This window comes from Lotus japonicus, chromosome 5 (assembly GCF_012489685.1).
Source record: "Lotus japonicus ecotype B-129 chromosome 5, LjGifu_v1.2".
Classification (NCBI taxonomy): domain Eukaryota; kingdom Viridiplantae; phylum Streptophyta; class Magnoliopsida; order Fabales; family Fabaceae; genus Lotus; species Lotus japonicus.
Genome location: NC_080045.1, coordinates 48,370,645 through 48,389,021, shown reverse-complemented (window position 1 = coordinate 48,389,021; position 18,377 = coordinate 48,370,645). Strand labels below are relative to the sequence as shown.

At 34.7% G+C, this 18,377-nt stretch overlaps 1 protein-coding gene and 1 non-coding gene across 2 annotated transcripts; one reads left to right on the top strand and one right to left on the bottom strand.

Annotated features, from left to right (window-relative positions):
* The first annotated feature begins 9,931 nt into the window (after positions 1 to 9,931).
* LOC130718727 (transcription factor MYB30-like) lies at positions 9,932 to 13,382 on the top strand. Its single transcript, XM_057569352.1, has 3 exons — positions 9,932 to 10,256; positions 10,671 to 10,800; positions 12,437 to 13,382. The coding sequence occupies exons 1-3, from the start codon at positions 10,124 to 10,126 to the stop codon at positions 13,005 to 13,007; spliced, it is 834 nt and encodes a 277-aa protein (XP_057425335.1). The 5' UTR covers positions 9,932 to 10,123; the 3' UTR covers positions 13,008 to 13,382.
* A 4,232-nt stretch (positions 13,383 to 17,614) lies between these two features.
* Positions 17,615 to 17,687, bottom strand: TRNAE-CUC (transfer RNA glutamic acid (anticodon CUC)). The gene has a single exon. It is a non-coding gene; the product is annotated as a tRNA-Glu (tRNA).
* Between the last annotated feature and the right edge of the window lie 690 nt (positions 17,688 to 18,377).

Sequence of the window (18,377 nt, the reverse complement as noted above, 5' to 3'; positions counted from 1 at the left end):
ACCCTACCCTGCATCCTCACCCGCAACCCAACCTCAACCCCCACCCCACCCGCAACCTCACCTCCCCACCCGCAACCTCAACCTCAACCCGACCCCTAACCCCAACCTCAACCTCAACCCCACTGCCACCATACCCACCTAAATCCTGTTCTGATTTTCGTTTGGTGTGGATTTGGGGTTCCTGAGAGAGAGAAGCACAGAGATGACGAGTGCCACCACTAGCCACGCGGAGAAGGAGCTTCACATTTTGCAGAATCGAGCCTGCTCCCACAAATGCTTTAGAACCGAAACGCTCATCTGGATTAAACCCTTGTTCCGGTTCACCAAATACAACGCCACCGCGATGAAGATCATAACCAGCAACACGTTATCGGAAGTGGGTCCTCAGATTTGGTTGCAGATGGGGGTGGGGTGGGGTTGGGGTTCACTGATCTGGTTGCAGGTGGGGGTGGGGCTCACAGATCTTGTTGCAGGTGGAGGAGGGTTTGGGTGAGGAGGTTTGGTGTGAGGTCGTGAGGGTGATGCCGTGGATAACCCTTTGAATTTGTTGAGAGTGGAGGAGGGTTTGGGTGAGGAGGTTTGGTTCACTAATCTGGTTGCAGGCATAAAAGTGTTGTTGAATTCCAACCCTTTGAATTTGTTGCTACTGGCAGTAGCATGTTTTCTCCTTACAGGTAGCATTTGTTGTTGGATCAAGATTTTGCTGGGTTTCTTCAAGATGTTGCTGGAAATTGATTATGTGTTTCTGGGTTTATGTATTATTAGATTAGTTTATTATTTAGATTATTAGATTGTTTAGTCAAGGGATTATTAGATTAGGTTTTTATTAAGTTTTTAAATTATTTTTTTCTGATTATTTAATTGAGTTGAAATTAAAAATTATTTTTTTAATTTTTTTAATCAAAAAATAATAGTAAAAGTCACGTGGTATTGATGACTGGGACAATATTGAGGGCTGACACACTTTGGCCTTAATTGAATTAAAAAATAATTTCTAGAGACCCAATTTGATGCAAAAATTTTTTAGGCCCTGAATTTAATTCCCTTTACAATTACAGGGCCTTCTGATTAATTAAGCCAAAAAAACAATGTTCAGAATATCAGACGAGTCATTGAACTGCTCAAAACATCACGTTAAGATTACTCTCCAAAAAAAACATCGAGTTAAGATTCAATGTGTGAACGTAGTTGAATCAGTAGAAATAAAATAATATTTTTTAATTTTATTAGTTATGTACTTCCTTCGTTCCAAAACTATTGTAGTTTAATGTTTTTGCACAAAGTTCAAGAGTTCATTAATTGATGTTATAATTTGACTGAAACACCCTTATTTAATATGAGTTGTAGGAAAGAGAGAAAATACAATTTATTGGTTAACTAATTGGTGAGAATTGTGATTGGTAGAAATAAGAGGTGATACTTGAGAAATACAATATTAAATGAGGGCAAGAGTGGAAGAGAATTAGATAAAGTGTTTTGGATATGTAAAACAACAATGGTTTTGGAACAAAACAAAAAAGCTAAAACTATAATAGTTTTGGAATGGAGGGAATAATATATTCACATAAGATATTAATAAATTTAGACTAATAAAATTTTAAATTATTATAGATTGTTGAACGTATACTAGTTTGCAAGCTAGACATCAAGTAAGCGGCTTGCTGAGGATAACTAAGCTGACACGCCGGAGTTAGCTGCTGACACAATAGGGTGGTGCCTTACCGCACCGCGGGCGAACACACGGTAGCGTTCATGGTGTTTATATTTTTTGGTACATTAACTTATATAATTTATATGATATAAATAAATAATAAATGAGTAAAAATATTTCTAAATTAAAAAGCAAAAGAAAACTAAAAATAATAACTGAACGGTTCAACCACGTTTTCAACGATTCTTGACCAATTTTTGTCGCCGATCTAACTTTCAAAATACTAATAAAAAGAAGGGTTAAATGACTCCCTGTAGAATATATTAAGTTTAAAAATGGTTACTCTTCGGAGCAAAATTTGAACTTAGACCATACTATTTGATAAACTACCTGATTTTAGTCTTCGTCGACGTCGAAGGTGGCAATCCGGTGACCTCTACAACTGAAGTGCCTACTAAGGAATTTATGGAAAGCAATACCGCAGGTAGATATTCTTCATAAAATTAAGGTCTTCCTGTGAAAACTGTGCAAAGGTGCTCTTGTTGTAAAGGTAAACTTGAGGTAAAGGAATTGCTTCATAGATGACTTGTGTCCATTAATTTGTGGAGCAACTAGCGAAAAAATGACTCATACTTTCGTGGAGTGCTCATGGACTAGACTAGTTTGGTTTGGAGGGTCTCTTCAACTCACAATCTCCACCCCATAACAAGGATGGATTCCTTGCTCTACAAGCATTTTATGATGTTCAAATCACAAGGGTGCAACTCATCACTTTTCTTCTACCTAGGCTTCTCACTATAGGAAATTTGGAAGTTGATAAACCTAGCCAAAGGCATCGCACCAGTCGTACGTTACACCGCATGATGAGGGTATTGTATTCATTTACAGATCAATATTTATTATTCATATATAATTTCGGCTAGTCTCATTAGATCGTGTGCACAAGTCATGATGTTTATTTTTTTCGGTCTACAATATTATTTAATTATTTTAACATTAGTGATCAAGTCAAAATATGTGTACTTCATTATTAGTTTTGAGTTTTTGTTATGAATATTTAGATGCCTATCAGAGTTAAAAGTTCATGGGCCAGACCCATATGTATACTTGTTCAACACTTCAAACCTAATATTATAAATACAAGGGAGTAGGTCTCTCCCAACAAATGCTTCTCCATACGCACCGCCCGGGAATCGAACCCTGGACTAAATGGTTAAGGAGTCCAATTATCTACCAGTTGTGTTACACTTTGTTGGTGATTACTCCCCTTTCTCATTATATATGGTAGAGTTTTGTATATAATATTTTTATTTTTATCGGGTTGAATTAAAGCATATTTTTTTCCCAAGTTACAGCTAAATTATAAGATTAATTCATTGAGATTAGGTAGTGTTTGGCCAAATTTTTTTTTAACTTTTAAGTGACTTTTAAGCTAAAACTGGGTCAAAACAATTTTAAAAAAGTTCTAAAATTTTAAGTAACTAATTTTTTATAACATAAAATAGAAATAAATAACTTTTTAGAAAAAGTTGTGGACGACAATGGATTCATAATCCCCCTTTTTTTTTCTTTTTCGTTGGTTTTTCTTTTAATTGAACATGATATGGAAGAGTTTAGTCAAAGAAATTATCCTGTTGATGAAGATGAGTGCTTCATCTATGCAAAAATGTTTCTGATACGTATAAGCTTATTTTTGCTTACCAACTGTTTGATAAAATATTTATATAAGTATATGTGAAAAGACAGATTATCAATCAAACAACTTTTAATTTAAAAGTTACATTTAAGATGTGAAAAATATGAAAACAACCAAACAGTTTTAGCCTTATTTTTAAAGCTCTTATATTTAACTTTTACTTATAAGTAATCTTTAAGCTATAAAAAAATAAGTCAAATGCTAAGAAATCACATTAAATAAGTAGACATCTCTTAACAAACTATTCTCCATCTTTTAAATTCTATTAATCGAAACTTTAAAATATTGTACTAAACTACTTGGGTGACTAGCTTATTTGTCAAGCTAAGGCTTATCTCGCATGCCCACATGATAGGTATGTGACGGTAGATGGACTAAAACCAAATTTTGATGACTTTAGGGGGACAAAAAATTTTATATTATCTATAAAATTAGATTTTCTCATCGGTTAAATCCTATTTTTCATCCCTTCGTTTTTATCTCTCATCATCACCCAGAACACTCTTCAAACCCGAAACATAAAATCCAAAATTCAAAATTGCTTTGTTACAAAACTTAATTTTAGACTAAAATATATATCAATCTATTCCTGTGTAACAGTTCGGAAATAGAAGAATTTTAGACTAAAAATGCAATTAATTTTGTTGATTTTTTTAAGAATGAATTATATTTTCCAATTTTAATCTTTTGAATTCTCTTAATCATTATTATCTCTCATATGCATCATTTATTCTCATACATAAGAAGAATTATAATTTAAAAAATTAATATAAGAGGATTCATTTGCATTTTTCGTATGGTATTTAATTTTTATGGGAAGTGAGAATATCATAATTTATTAAAATATGGTATTATTGAAATAAAAATTGTTTAATTTTATCTTAATTAAAATTGTAAGTGTTCACAATGATAATTCAAGTGGTAAAAGTTGAAAGACATTTGTGTTGGGAGGGGAAGGTTCAGGGTTCAATCCCTGGCGGGTGGAATTTAAATTCTGATGTAGAAAAAAAAATTAAAATTGTAAGTAACCAGTTAAATATATAATAATAAATTTCTTCAAAAGTGTATATAAACTGATCTTGGTTCAAAAGTTAATTAATTGGTTAATCAGCCCTACATCTCCCATAATGTAATCCTGCTTGATAATTAATTCATTGCTTGGCTTAGAAAAATCCCTTCCTATAGACACATAAGCCCCACTGTCGTCCCAGTTTATATGTGGACTGTGGACATATATGCTTTGTTTGGACTTACAAGTCCTTTTAGTTGACGGAAGAATAAGATAGGACATATATCACAAGAAATGTAAGGATCGTATATCGCTTTCGCCCCCTAATTAATACTGCTGTTTTAACATGACTAAAAGTTTATTATATTTTCAAAGAATTCTCTAATTGAATAAAATTTCCCATCATCAACAGCTAGCGGTCAAAACTCATTTCAATTATATAAAACATGAAACAATATCGGCTCCTACATGCACCTTTTTATAAAATAAAACTATCAACATGGAATTTGTGTTTTTACTCTAACATTCATGCATTTGACAACAAGCCATCATATTGCATGTCGACATTGACAATTTCATATTTGAAACGTTATATATATTATTAGCGTGCCTTTATTGACAACTTCTTAACTGAAACACAAAAATATATATCACCCATATCATACATAAAAAAAAATAAGGCTTAATTCACTTTGGGCCCCTGATCTTTCAAACATGAGCGATCGGGGCCCCCTGTGTTTAAACGTAGCGGTCAGACACCTTAACATTTCGAAAACGTGCGTTCCAAGCCCTTCTGTTAGGTTCTGTTAGTTTGACCAAACAGAGCCATTTACATGGCTTTTCTTTTTTTATTTTAACATTATTTTTTTACCCAAAATCCCCCCCCCCCCAATTCTCTCTCAATCTCGACATCTCTCCCTCTCTCACTTTCTTCTCCATTTTTCTCTGAAAATCCTAAAACCACACAACATCACTGCGCCTCCTTCTTCTTCTTCTTCTTCCATGAGAGCCACCGCCGGTCACACCATCACCTCCTCATCATCCTCGCGCGAACCTAAAGGGCAGCCACCATGGCCACCACGTGGAAGCCATCACCACCATGAAACCCTAGGACCGCCGCCTTCAAAGTCCGATCTACGGCGAACCGCTCACGATCTCGACAAACTAACACCACCGTTGTGCTCCTCGCCTAGTCCGCAACAAAATCCACAAAGAAATTTCCGATTCCGATGCCCTCCGCCGTGATCCGCTGTGCGCCGGCGCCGGAGGCGATTTCCGGCGACTAGCCCTTTTTGGCTTAATTCCAGCTAACGGCAGTTCATCTCCCATCAATTGCGCATCTCTCTCCTTCCTCATCTTTCTCATTGAACCTGGGTTTGCTAGGGTAAGGGTTGGCTTATGGGTGGTGGCTTGATTGTTGATGGTGGGGGTGGGCTTGTTGGGTTTGCTGGGATGGGTTGGGTTAGGTTTATGGATTTGGACGTTGATGGGTTCCTGAGTTTGGAGAGACCTAGATCGACGAAGAGAAGAGGGTGAGGAAGGTTAGGTTTTCAGGTTGTGTTTTCTAGGACGTTGAGGACGGAAGGTTGAGGAAGATGAAGATTAATTTTGTGACGAATTTAATTAAGTTTGTGACGGATTATTTCCGTCACTAATTTGCTTTTTCAGAATTAATGAATTTAATAATTCTGATTTAATAATAAAAAATAATAATAAGTGCAGCGTCAGCGAGTTCCGTTTAGTCAACTGACGGAACTTAACTGAAGGACCTCAATAGATCGTTTTAGAATCATGAGGGGTGTTGACCGCTACGTTTAAACACGGGGGGCCCCGATTGCTCATTTTTAAAAGATCAGGGGCCCAAAGTGGAATTAAGCCTAAAAATAATGTTAGCAACTATTATATACGTATCGTATGAGAATTAACAATTTTATTACATGTCTTAGAATATAAATATATATAAAATCATGATATTTATCTAACAAGCTTTTAAAATAATTAGTTGTTTAATGGTATCAGAGTCTCTATAACTGAAAGATCTAGACTTCGATCATTGTCATTCCCATTTTCTAATAAAATATAGAATTTCAGTACATGGTAGGTGACATGTGTATTATTCACTCTTCAAGCCAAACTAAACTCTCGTGTGAGAAGACATGTTAAAAATATAATATAAAATCATTCATGTAAAACGGTTTAAGTTTTTTGTTATATTTATTCATATTATTTCTTGTAGAAAAAAACAGCAAATGTATGCCATTTTGACTAAAAAGACCAAACACAAGTGGCTGGATACACACGGGTGCAAATAAACAACGCATACGACAGACTGCCTTTGACACATGCACATGTAATATAAAAGTATTATTTTTCGTATGAATATTTTTGAAGATTTAGTAGTCCATACAACTAAAGTTTTCTGCTTTAACAAAAAACTAGTTTTCTTTGATGTGTTAAAAAAAAAACTTTGATGTAAAAAACTTGAGTTTTCTTTTACTTTCAGAAGGATATGTAAATTAAATTCATTTTTGTTTTTGGTTATAAGAGAAAGGTTAGAAGGATAATTAACTAATGGAAAACATTTTTATAAAGAAGCTCAATGATGGCAGGGGCGTAGAATGCAAACATACAGCGAGGATCTCTCATGCGAAGCGAAGCTTGCTTCGTCATATAGTCTGTTGCAATATTCATATCTTTGGAAACAAGATCAATCTTAACTGTCCAGGTTCAAGATAATATGAGATAGCAAAATTCAGTTAGTCGATAATCATAAATGGATTTCAAATATAAAATGATTATTTCATTTTAATTATAAGATAGCACTATTTAGTTTAATTGATTATCATAAAAAGATCATGTAGAAAAAAAAAGTTGCTTTTCTTCTAGCCTTGTATGGTATGGATTTTTGTGACTCATATTTTTCATGTATTTCAATACATTTCTTATGAACTTGTAAGGTATGAATATTCAGAATTCAAATTTTTTTAAAAAAATTCTAATACTCGTAGGATATTAAAAATTATACTACGGTAGTTCTTTGAGCCTTAGGATATTAAATATTCCACTATGGTACTTATGGACTGGATATGAATATTCAGGATTCATATAAAAAATTTCACTTCGGTAATTTTGGGCTCATACGATATGAATTTTCAAGGTTCTTTTAAAAAAAACACCCCACTAGGGTTCTTCAGGAATCGTGCGATATGAATCTTCAGGATTCATAAAAAAATATTGCACTACGGTTCTTCAAGATTTATAAATAATTTGAAATAAATTAAATATTTAAAGGACAATTATTCTAAAATGAATATCATATAAGTAAGTAAAGTAATGCTTAAGATATGGGTTGGTCAAGGGCTTCCTAATCGAGGGGCTCGCCTGAGAGACACTCAAGCCACGCAGCGGGCGTCTTCATGAAGGGCCATTAAGATGCAATTTGCTTTCATATGCTTCAAGCACAATGTATTGTGGGTTGGTCAGGGGCTTCCCAATTGCGAGGCTCGCCCAAGAGACGCTTAAGCCATGGAAGAGTCGCCCCGTAAGATTATTCGGAAGTCTTTCTCCAGTCAACTTTCCTATATAATTTGAAGGTCTTCGTGTCGCCAGAAGGGCAGTCATTTGTATGTTAGGATTGACTCACCCATATGGAGAGAACTCTCATATAAATGGATCGTATGAATAAAGAACTTGTACTTTATTGCTTGCTATATGGGTGGATTCTTGGCTGAGTCTATGTATGGCCCAAGAGTCCAATAGAGAATTAAGGTTGACTTGTAACAAGGATGATCTTTCCACTTACTTCATATACAACAACGATTAGAGTTTAAAGCGTACTTTTACTTCCGACAAGGGTTTTCCCTGGTCACCATCATAGTTCACTCAACATGAACAATAAACAAACAATTGTATCCTCCTACCCGGTCAAATTAAAGGACCCTTTAGCTTTAAGGTATCTTGAGCCCAACTCTGGCTCATAGCGCGCGATAGGTTCATAAAGGGTTGTGTACCCTCCTAGGTGGTTGGTAATGGTTGCGAGGACCACATCTGGAAATAAAGCAGAAACAAGTCTCCAAGACATTTACATGAACTAGGAATGACGTGGAACATAAATTCAAGCAATTATAAAGGGAAGATATTAAATAGTACGTACATATCAAGAAAGTAGAGGGGTGTATTGCCTAACGATTTGCACGTTTAAAAGAACATAGTGGCAACAACATTACTTGACAAAACAAAGGAGCAGTTGGGCTGAGAAATGAAGCCCAATATTGAAAATGATTAGAAGAAAGAAGAAAATATGTTAATTTATATAGAAACTAAACATATTACAAAGCCTAGGTGTCAGTGTCACCCCAAATTTCTCTGCTAGAGTTCAAAGACTACAACAACACCACCCTCCTTTGGGGGCCTCCTCCCCCTTTGGGCAGTTCCTCTTTTTCCATGGAGGCTTTCTCTCCTTATAGTTAGGTGTTTTCTTCCATAATAGGCGATCTCTTCCACACTAGGTAGATTTGTTATGTACCCAATAATGGGTTTTCCCCTTTATAGTTTGATTTTTCTCCTTGTTTTGTGGCCTTCCTCCACCCCATCACCATTGCATCCATCTCTAGTTGCCTCTGTCGACGACGCCGTGCATTGATGTCGTGACGCCACCATGACACCCTCGTCTCCTCGGCCGTGACCATCCATTCCCTCCACTGCCACCACCACCCTCATCTGCCCCTTATGTCCTCTACTGTTAATGGGTAAAGTTGGTTCTGAAGTTGTCTCTTTCCTTGACCTCAGTGTCGGTGGTAGGTCTCATTTCGGTGTCGTTGAGACCACGACGTGCCATGTGGGCTTCCTTGAAGGCCTTTAGATCACAAGTCCGGAAAATCTGAATGACTTGCAACATTCGAAGTTGTTGATTAAACTGGAAAGAAATCCTGCTCGGAGTGTCAGCCTGATTCACTGTTTGTAGGAATTTAGACTTAGAGGCAATTTGTATGGATTCTAGTATGGTTATCAGTTGTATCAGCATGAATGAGTTGAGATGCTTTCTCCTTAAATGTTGTATCACTTTTTGAGATTTTAATTCCACTAATGTAAGTAATGTAAGTGCAGCTAGGCAACCGTTTGGCGTCAAAGCATCATTAAAAACAAACTACATATAGTCATAGTAATAGGGATTATTAAAGTTTCTCATCTCATGTATGGCTTGTAACTTCTGTAAGAGAAGAGAAAAATATGATAATATTGTACAAATATATGTATAGAATTAATATAACTCACCAACAATGTATATGTCTAGTGGTAAGTAAGTTAGACCATGTACGTAAGAATAAGAACACAAGTTCAAATTCCATAAAAGACATATGTTAAGAGGGACATGCAAACGTTTTTCAAACATCAATAACATCCGTTAAAAAAAATCTCAAAATCATTTTATAACTCCCAAGTCTCATATCCAACAGATTAAATTATTAATAGTTTTCTTTTCCATTGTAGGAGAGAGAGACATAGAGATCCCGTTTCGCGGAACCAGCTAAATAGTTTGAATATAGAAATATGCTTTTCTTGTCTTGGACCATTCTAGTCATGGCGTGCGGAATATCCAAGGATAAATACCCACCACGGGTCTTTGGAAACGAAGTTGAAGGACAGAGAAAGGAGCTAGCTAGCCACAAGAGTGTAGTAAGTGCCTAGCAAACTTTACTAGTGCATTCTTCTTCTTCTACCATCCTTTTGTTTTGCCACAAAACAAGACTCCATATAACAAATCAAGATGGTAAGAGCTCCTTGTTGTGAAAAAATGGGACTGAAAAAGGGTCCTTGGGCTGCTGAGGAAGATGAAATCCTCACATCATACATCCAAAAACATGGCCATGGCAACTGGCGTGCCCTTCCAAAGCAAGCAGGTACTTTCAATTTCATCATTCAACACAATATATTTCCAATTTATGTGACAACTATTTGGTTAAGACTTAAGAATGAGTAAGACAAAATACTATATAAAAGATGTGACTCACAATCTCACATGCTCAATGCTTTAAGCTTTGAACAAAGATGAGTTGCTTGGTTCTTTTGGTATCCTGAAACCTTCTTGAGTTTTCCACTTTGTTTTATATGTTTGGGATGATTTGGTAATGTCATTCTTAGAATTCGCCTCATGTCAAATTCTACTCCAAAAATTAGTTTAGAAACGAGAGTTGATGTACTGTTTATAGTGACTTAATTATTTTACTATATTTGATATCTCAAATTAATGTGAAACTTTAACGGTTATGATATGTGTATTAATTTTCTTCTGCTTTCTCTGATCAAATTCTCAGGCTTGTTAAGGTGTGGGAAGAGCTGCAGACTGCGCTGGATTAACTATTTGAGGCCTGATATCAAGAGAGGGAATTTCACAGCCGAAGAGGAGGAATCAATCATTAAGCTGCATGAAATGCTTGGGAACAGGTATTAATCCATTGAAATTGATTGATCTCCTTCCTAGAATACTTAATGGCATTAATTCATATTAACTTCACACAAAAAATAAACCTTAACAAGACAAAACATCATGATGCCACCGATCCTGTTCTTGTACTCCCTCCGGTCCTATTTATAAGCATGAAAGAGAAGAAAAACCTTGGTCCTTTTTATAAGAACCAAATGAAAGTTTGAGCTATATTAATTAATTTTTTCCAATGATGCCCTTATTAATTCTAACTTGTAAAATGTGTCTCATTAATTATTCTCTCTCTTTCCCACTTTCCAACACTAATAACAAAGGGTAATTTTGGAAGTTTATTTTGATTTAAGACAAATTTAATGCATTTTATCTAGTTTAACTACATTTCTTAAACTATGTGAATTTTTTTTTTTGTTGCTTATAAATAGAACCGGAGGGAGTATATCACATGTTGCTGTCTGTCCCTGTTTAGTGATCTTAAGTTCAATGTACTGAAATCATAAATGCTTGATTGTGTCATCAATAACAAGAAGATTTGGACTCATCCTTCATTTTTTCCCTTAGTACTCCAGATAAACAACATTAATTGAAGTGGTGGGAGCCATGGGCATTAATTGACAACATTCAAGAAAATTAAAATGAATAAGAGGTGTTAAGTAATATTTATTCCATAGGGAGACTAGAGTAGATCATTTAATCCCAACATCATGGCTAACTGGTTTTAATTCTCTCATATTGTTGAAATAAGTTATCACAATCATTTATTGAAATTTATTGAAAAATAAACAATCTTGAGTGTAATTATATATGAGGTAGTCTAAATGACCTATGAGAAAATTTGGATTAAATAACTCATCATTCAATCACATTGAAGATAAGTGAGTTAAAATTTCTATATTTTATTTATAAAAAATCATGTTGGTCCATTGAGTTGTGAGTTAGTAACTCACATAGGAGTCATTTAGACAACCCATTATATATACTTGCAAAATTTTAATAAACTGTGGAGTTCTTCAAATCTCAATGGTTTATTTCACAATGTTATGATAATCAATTTATAGGAGCAATATACAAAAAGTGATGAAGAAATGATGCGTAAAAATATGCAAGATACATTTATAATACAAATTGAAATCATTTGCTCTCAATTAATGTCTTCTTCTTTATTTAATGTCTTCTTCTATGTCTCACAGATCAAATTATGTAATTTAATTGGTGAGTTAGAGAATGAAACACCAAATAGAAAAGGAGGATCTTCATCCTCAAATGCATAAGCTAAAAGTCTATAACTAATGATGTATCAAGAAAGAAATAGGAGAGTGGGATTAAAGTTATCATTCTATAACATCACAACCAATAACTACAAACTAAAAATAAAGGTGAGGCTGCAACTACAACAAGAATCTCTGATTTAGATCTGCCTTGCACAGAACTTTGAATGGCAGTTTATGGCACATGCAGCAATATGTAAAATGTGCAATGAGATTCACTGTCCTTGTAATCTGTAATTTATTAAGATATATAATATCAAAGTTTGTTGTTTTCTAGTCCACTATAAATAAATAAACTAAACGCGAATCTCGTGCAATTATTTCATAAATATATTAGTTAATTAATCAAAATTTTGATCCTTATTTTCAGGTGGTCAGCAATTGCAGCAAAATTACCAGGAAGAACAGACAATGAAATAAAAAATGTGTGGCACACTCATTTGAAGAAGAAGCTGCCAAAAACAGAACACCAACAACAACCAAGCTCAAAACCCAAAATTAGAGTCTCTAAATCGAAAATTAAACGCTCTGATTCCAATTCCAGCACCATAACTCAATCATCAGAACCTGTTACTCTTAGTTTCCGTGACATGGAGTCTTCATCAGCATGCACTACAACAACTTCTAGTGATTTTTCATCAGTCACTGTTGGTGATGAGAGCCAAAAAAATGCTAAAAGTGAAGAAGATACAGAGTCTATGGAGACAATGCCTGAAATTGATGAGAGTTTCTGGTCAGAAGCAGCTATGGATGATGAAATTGAAACCCCCTCATTGCCATCTTTGACAGTCTCAAATGAATTACCACTTGAAGAACCATTTAATTATGATGAAACTTTCAAGCAGAGCTATGGCTCTAATTCAAACTTTGATGATGGCATGGATTTCTGGTATGACATATTCATCAAAACTGAGGATCCAGTAGAACTGCCCGAGTTCTGAATTTGTCACAAGCATGATCAATGAGGGTATTATTAAATTGGGGAGATCATAGATTAGTTTTAATGACATGGTAACTCGAATTTGACCGTTTGACAACATTATTATCATGTTTGGATCAACTAATTTATCCTCAGAATCAATTCAACCTCGAGAAGCTACCCACGTAAGCTTCTCCGGCTACTTATATGGAAAAGGGAGTGCAAGTGAAATACTGACTTTTTTTTTCCTTCTTTTATGTATACTGTGCAAATCAGCAAGTCTCTCTAACTTTTTTTGCTTTTCTACAAATTAGTGTTTAGTTAGGTCAGAGTTAATTGATTGTAATACTAATAAATGATGTACTTTTATGATGAAGTGTTCAAAATTCTCATGCCCTTTGTTGAGCTTTCTTATCAACTTTCAATAATGTTTTCTTTATAGTATGATTGTGTAGGGGTGAACATGGCCGAGTAAATCCAATGAACCCGTCCAACCCAATCCGATCTAATAGAAAAAATGCGGGTTGGATCAGACAATCTGGTTAGTCGGATGGATTTTACTACAAACCAACCAAGTTCGGATCGGATTTCGGATTCAGTTCAAATCCATCCAACCCAACCCAGAATCCATACATATAAAAATAATTTTTATAATTTTACTCATACTTGGAGTGCTAGTGTCGGAGTGATGACTTTTTGAAACTTTAAGACTTAAGTATTTGTAGTTATTTGTCATATTTGAACTTAGAGTATTTATTCGTAGTTATTTGTTACATGTTTATACATAGTTATTTGACATGTTGGAGAAATCTAAGTTCTAAGTGTTATGACATGATATTTAGTGTTGTTTTTCACTTTTTAGATACTATTTATATTAGATTGTTTCATGTCATTTGGTAATGAAGTTTTATGTTTTCATGATATTTGGTTATATGTCATTTATGTGGTATTATTTCTATAACTTTTTGTGTCTTTTTCATGCTATTTAGTAGTATAACATATTTAGTATTTTTTATAACTTTTTTCTGAATTTATAATAATTTTTGTAAGATTTTTTAATATTTCAGATATATTATTATTTTAATATAGTGACCCAATAAATCTATCCAACCCAATCTAAACTTCGTCGGGTTGGTTCGGATCGGGTCCGAAGAAGAAATTCATTTAATCCAACTCAATCCAACCCAGACAATTTTGATCGGTTCAAATTTTATTTTAACCAAAATTCATCAAACCCAACTCATGTGCACCCCTATGATTGTGCATGAATAATGCACTCAAATGGATGATCAAATTAAAGTTGAAAAGGTCCACCATGAACTTTGTTTACTTGCTACAAACGATCAATAGTAGATGACGGAAAGTACATTATTTTGGCTGCCTAGGTAACTGTGCAGTGAGACAAGTGGGTGGGGTAGTACAATTTGGACTACATAATATCAACTGCTGTACAAAAGAGAAATTTAAAGTGCAATTAGATATTATTTTAAGAGTATCAAACTAAATTATTAAGATGGCTAAAATAAAGGTTAGTGGCTGTCAAATACTTATGTTTTTTATCATTCGATCAGCGAAAGAAAGTTTTAGGAAGAGACAAACCTCAAGTCGATCAAGTGAGGTCTTTTCTACTTCTAAACTTATCAAAGATGGTTATGCTGTTAGTAACTTTCAACAGTTTACCGACGGTTAAATTGACAATCATATTTAACTCGTTGGTAAACTAATAGAATTTAATTTAGGAAATTGGACCACCATTCTCTCACCCTAAATTTTTCGCAAATAAACCGATAACGTTGAACTACCGACAACTACACCTAGGAATGAGCTAGGTTGATGATTAAGACGGCCCCCCAAGAAAAAAAAATTATTAACGACTTTATATTTGATATGGTCCATTCGTAAGTATATTTTGTTTTGTACTGAGGGTGGATAGTGTATTGCAATAAAGACAAAACTATGTGGACATGTGGAGACCAATGACATGAATTGGAGCCTTAACAAGGAGAAGAAATGTCATATCTTCAACCAACAATAGAGGTTCATAAAATTTAGGGTTACATAAACTGTAAGTGGAGCATATGATGATTGTTAAGATATTGAACAATAAGAAGAAAGTGGTGGTGGTGATGATGTTTAGATACAGATTTTTTTCTCGCATGTTCATTGACGATCAGAGTTGTTGATAGTTTTTCAACGACTTTGGACATTGTTAACATATGGACAGCAGGAACTTGACAGGTCGGTAATTTACCGACAGCCAACGTTGTCGGTAAATTACAGACGATTATACCCAAAAGCGGCCGGTACAAGTTTTCAACAATGTAAATACCGACAAGAACTAGACTGTCCGAAATTTGTCTGTATTGACTGTTTTCGAACGTCACTAATTTTTTTTCTTGATAAGATCGAACATTACTGATGACTTTTGATTGTCAATAATGACACGTTTTCTTGTTGGTCAATTATTTACTTGATCTACCAACTTTCTTTTCAACAAAGACTTTAGAACATAAGATGATTAAGCATCTTGTAAGACCAAGATTTGGTTTTGTGTACATCTCTAGGTTTTGATGATAACAAGTATATATTTTGAGTTTGAACAACTTTGGTACTCTAACGTTTTTCGTTTGTGTATATGACAAACAGTTTCTGATTCTGATTGAAAGGAGTTTTTCATCAGAAGTCAAAGACCAAAGTGTCGACCAACAAACCGCTTCTGCACTCACTACGTTCTGATGAACGGTAGTTTACTGCTTCAGATGTTCTGAAGATTAAAGCTCTGATAAGGGTTCTGAAGAATTGAGTGCTGAAGACCAGAAGTTCTAAAGTGAACGGTCAAAGACTCTGAAGACTTGAAGATTCTGAAGACCCAATGAAAGCTGGCTCTGAAGACCAAGTGCTTCTATTATGAAGACCAGAAGTTTTGAAGGGAACGGTCCAGAAGCTGAAGACTTGAAGTTCTGAAGATCCAAGCATCCTCGTGACTCTGACTAGAAGCTCCACAAGTTCACATTTGAAGCGCGCCTCTAAAGATCAGAAGTCAACAGTAAAGGACAAATGGTCACTATCAAATAGTACATTTGCAGTGTACTATTATGACCAGTCTACCTACGAGGATCAACCATTGTACGTTCTGGAAATTTCATAAGTACCCTCCAACAGATAGAATTTCACAACGGAAATATCAACTTATGCTTGGAGTATTTAAGGGCTGAAGAAAGGAAGAAAAAGACTAATACACTGCATTGCAATACAACTCTCATTCAAGCGATAAACCTTAGCAATCTTTTTCTTCATTATTCTTAATTTGTTTACACTGCTTGTTTAGAAGCAACTTTCTTGTAAACACAATCTTTCAAACTCTTGATTGTATTTCGTTAATGGACCGGTTAGACCAGTAGGCCTTGAGAAGACTAAGACTTGTGTGTCTTAGTGTTTACTAGTTCTTAGGATTGTTAGTCACTGAGCAAGGTGTGCTAGTGCAGTTGTAACATCATTTGATTAGTGGATTACCTTCATTCGACGAAGGAAGAAATCACCTTAATGAGTGGACTGGATTAGCTTGAGGATTTGTTCAAGTGAACCAGGATAAAATCATTGTGTGTTTCTCTCTTTACTCTTTGCTCTCCTTCTTTTGATTCCGAAAGTTTACGTGAACTTAAAAAGAAACCATTTTTACTTCAAAACCCTATTTAAACCCCATTTTTAGTGTTTTTCATACCTTCACATCTTTTACTGCCATTATAACAAGGTTTTATTTCCTACCTATGCGGAATTATTTAATTCTAATACCTTCTTTTCTCTCCTTTATTTTCCTTGTACAAATGGACCACAATGTTGTTTTCCTCATAACAATACATTCTTCACAAACTTATGAAGGAGATGTAAATTTAAGAAAACCGATCAACATGTTTATGTTCTTATTCTAATATTCCACCAAAAATTAGATGTCCAATTAAAAAATTCGATAGCCATGTATCTACCCTCAAATTTAGACTAGCTTTGTGCAGATAAAGAGGAAACATTCGGTTTTCTGTCTTTTTGGCTTCAACAATTAAAATTAATTTTCAATCCATGATTTTGCATTCTAGCTCCATCTCTAAAGGATAATTTATATCCATTTTAATGTATCAACCAACACTCAACAAGTTTATGTTAAAATTCAGGACAGCGAAAACATCACAGGTAAGCCCATTAGGATTATCTTTATTCAGAATTTTTGTCTCTCAATATTTCTCATGATGGAAATGTTGGACTTATCTCCTAGCTTCACTTTATCATGATAGTAAGTCTCGTCCAATTTAGGAAGCAATAATACTCATATTTGATTGTAATAGTTCGTGTTTTAGAACCACAAAGTTCTGATTGCTTCTTTGCTTGACAGAAGGTTAGGAAAAAGACTTCTTTTGTTGTTCAGAGAAGTTATATTTCCCACCATTTTCATCAATTGACATATGATGAAGGTGCTTTGATTCAACAAAAAACAAAAATTGTGTAATTACTAATTTTTTTTGAAAGTGGTGTAATTTACTAATTAAACTTTGGCATAATTGATCATAGAGTTTGGCTTTGATACCATTTAACGAGTTGAAACCAGAATATTTTTATCACTTAAAATAAGCAAAAAAGTTCCGTTGCCGGGACTTGAACCCGGGTCTCTCGGGTGAGAGCCGAGTATCCTGACCAACTAGACTACAACGGAATGTTGAATAGATAAGCAAATTAAATGTATAAATCCAGTATGGTTCTTGCACCAAGATGTGGGATCTTACAAGCAAGATGTTCTCTTCCTGCCACCAGCCACTCTTATAATCCACCTTCTCCATGTCTCTCTAGAACCAGCTATCTCTACCGCTTACTTGCATAGCTTCGACCAATGAGCCATATAGACTCCAGAGATCAACAAGGTCTTCTTCCTTTTCAAAGCATTGATTTTGGCCAAAAATGGCTAAAGAAGAAAACATAGTAATGGAGGCTAACTTCAATGAAATGTGATAGCATAGCTACCACAATGCTAAAATAACTTTATCAAAGCCAAAAAGTTGTGGAAGTTGAAACAAAAAAACATGGAAGTTTGCTGCATTTTATGTGTTTGAACTTAGTGGTAGTGGTTAGTGAGTTTTCTTAGTATTCATTTCAGTAATTAGGGCAGTTTAGAAATTAGATCAAGCAAGCCTATCTTTAATTTACTGTGCTTTTTACACCTATGTGCCTATGTTGTATTGCTCATTGTTAGGGTTAGATTACCCTCTTTGTAAGTGTTGTTTGAATTGAATTGAATTAATTCAATCTCCATTAAAGTTACAATATAAAGAATAAAATGCATTCAGGGAAAATTCGAACATTCACACCAACGCCACTGAATTTTGCAGGAGGTGGCCTATTTATTATA

Bases quoted from the DNA above. Each gene is read 5' to 3' on its own strand.
- LOC130718727 (XM_057569352.1), top strand. From the start codon at position 10,124: ATGGTAAGAGCTCCTTGTTGTGAAAAAATGGGACTGAAAAAGGGTCCT. The intron at 10,257-10,670 runs GTACTTTCAATT...TCAAATTCTCAG, and splicing joins TGCCCTTCCAAAGCAAGCAG to GCTTGTTAAGGTGTGGGAAG. The intron at 10,801-12,436 runs GTATTAATCCAT...CCTTATTTTCAG, and splicing joins CATGAAATGCTTGGGAACAG to GTGGTCAGCAATTGCAGCAA.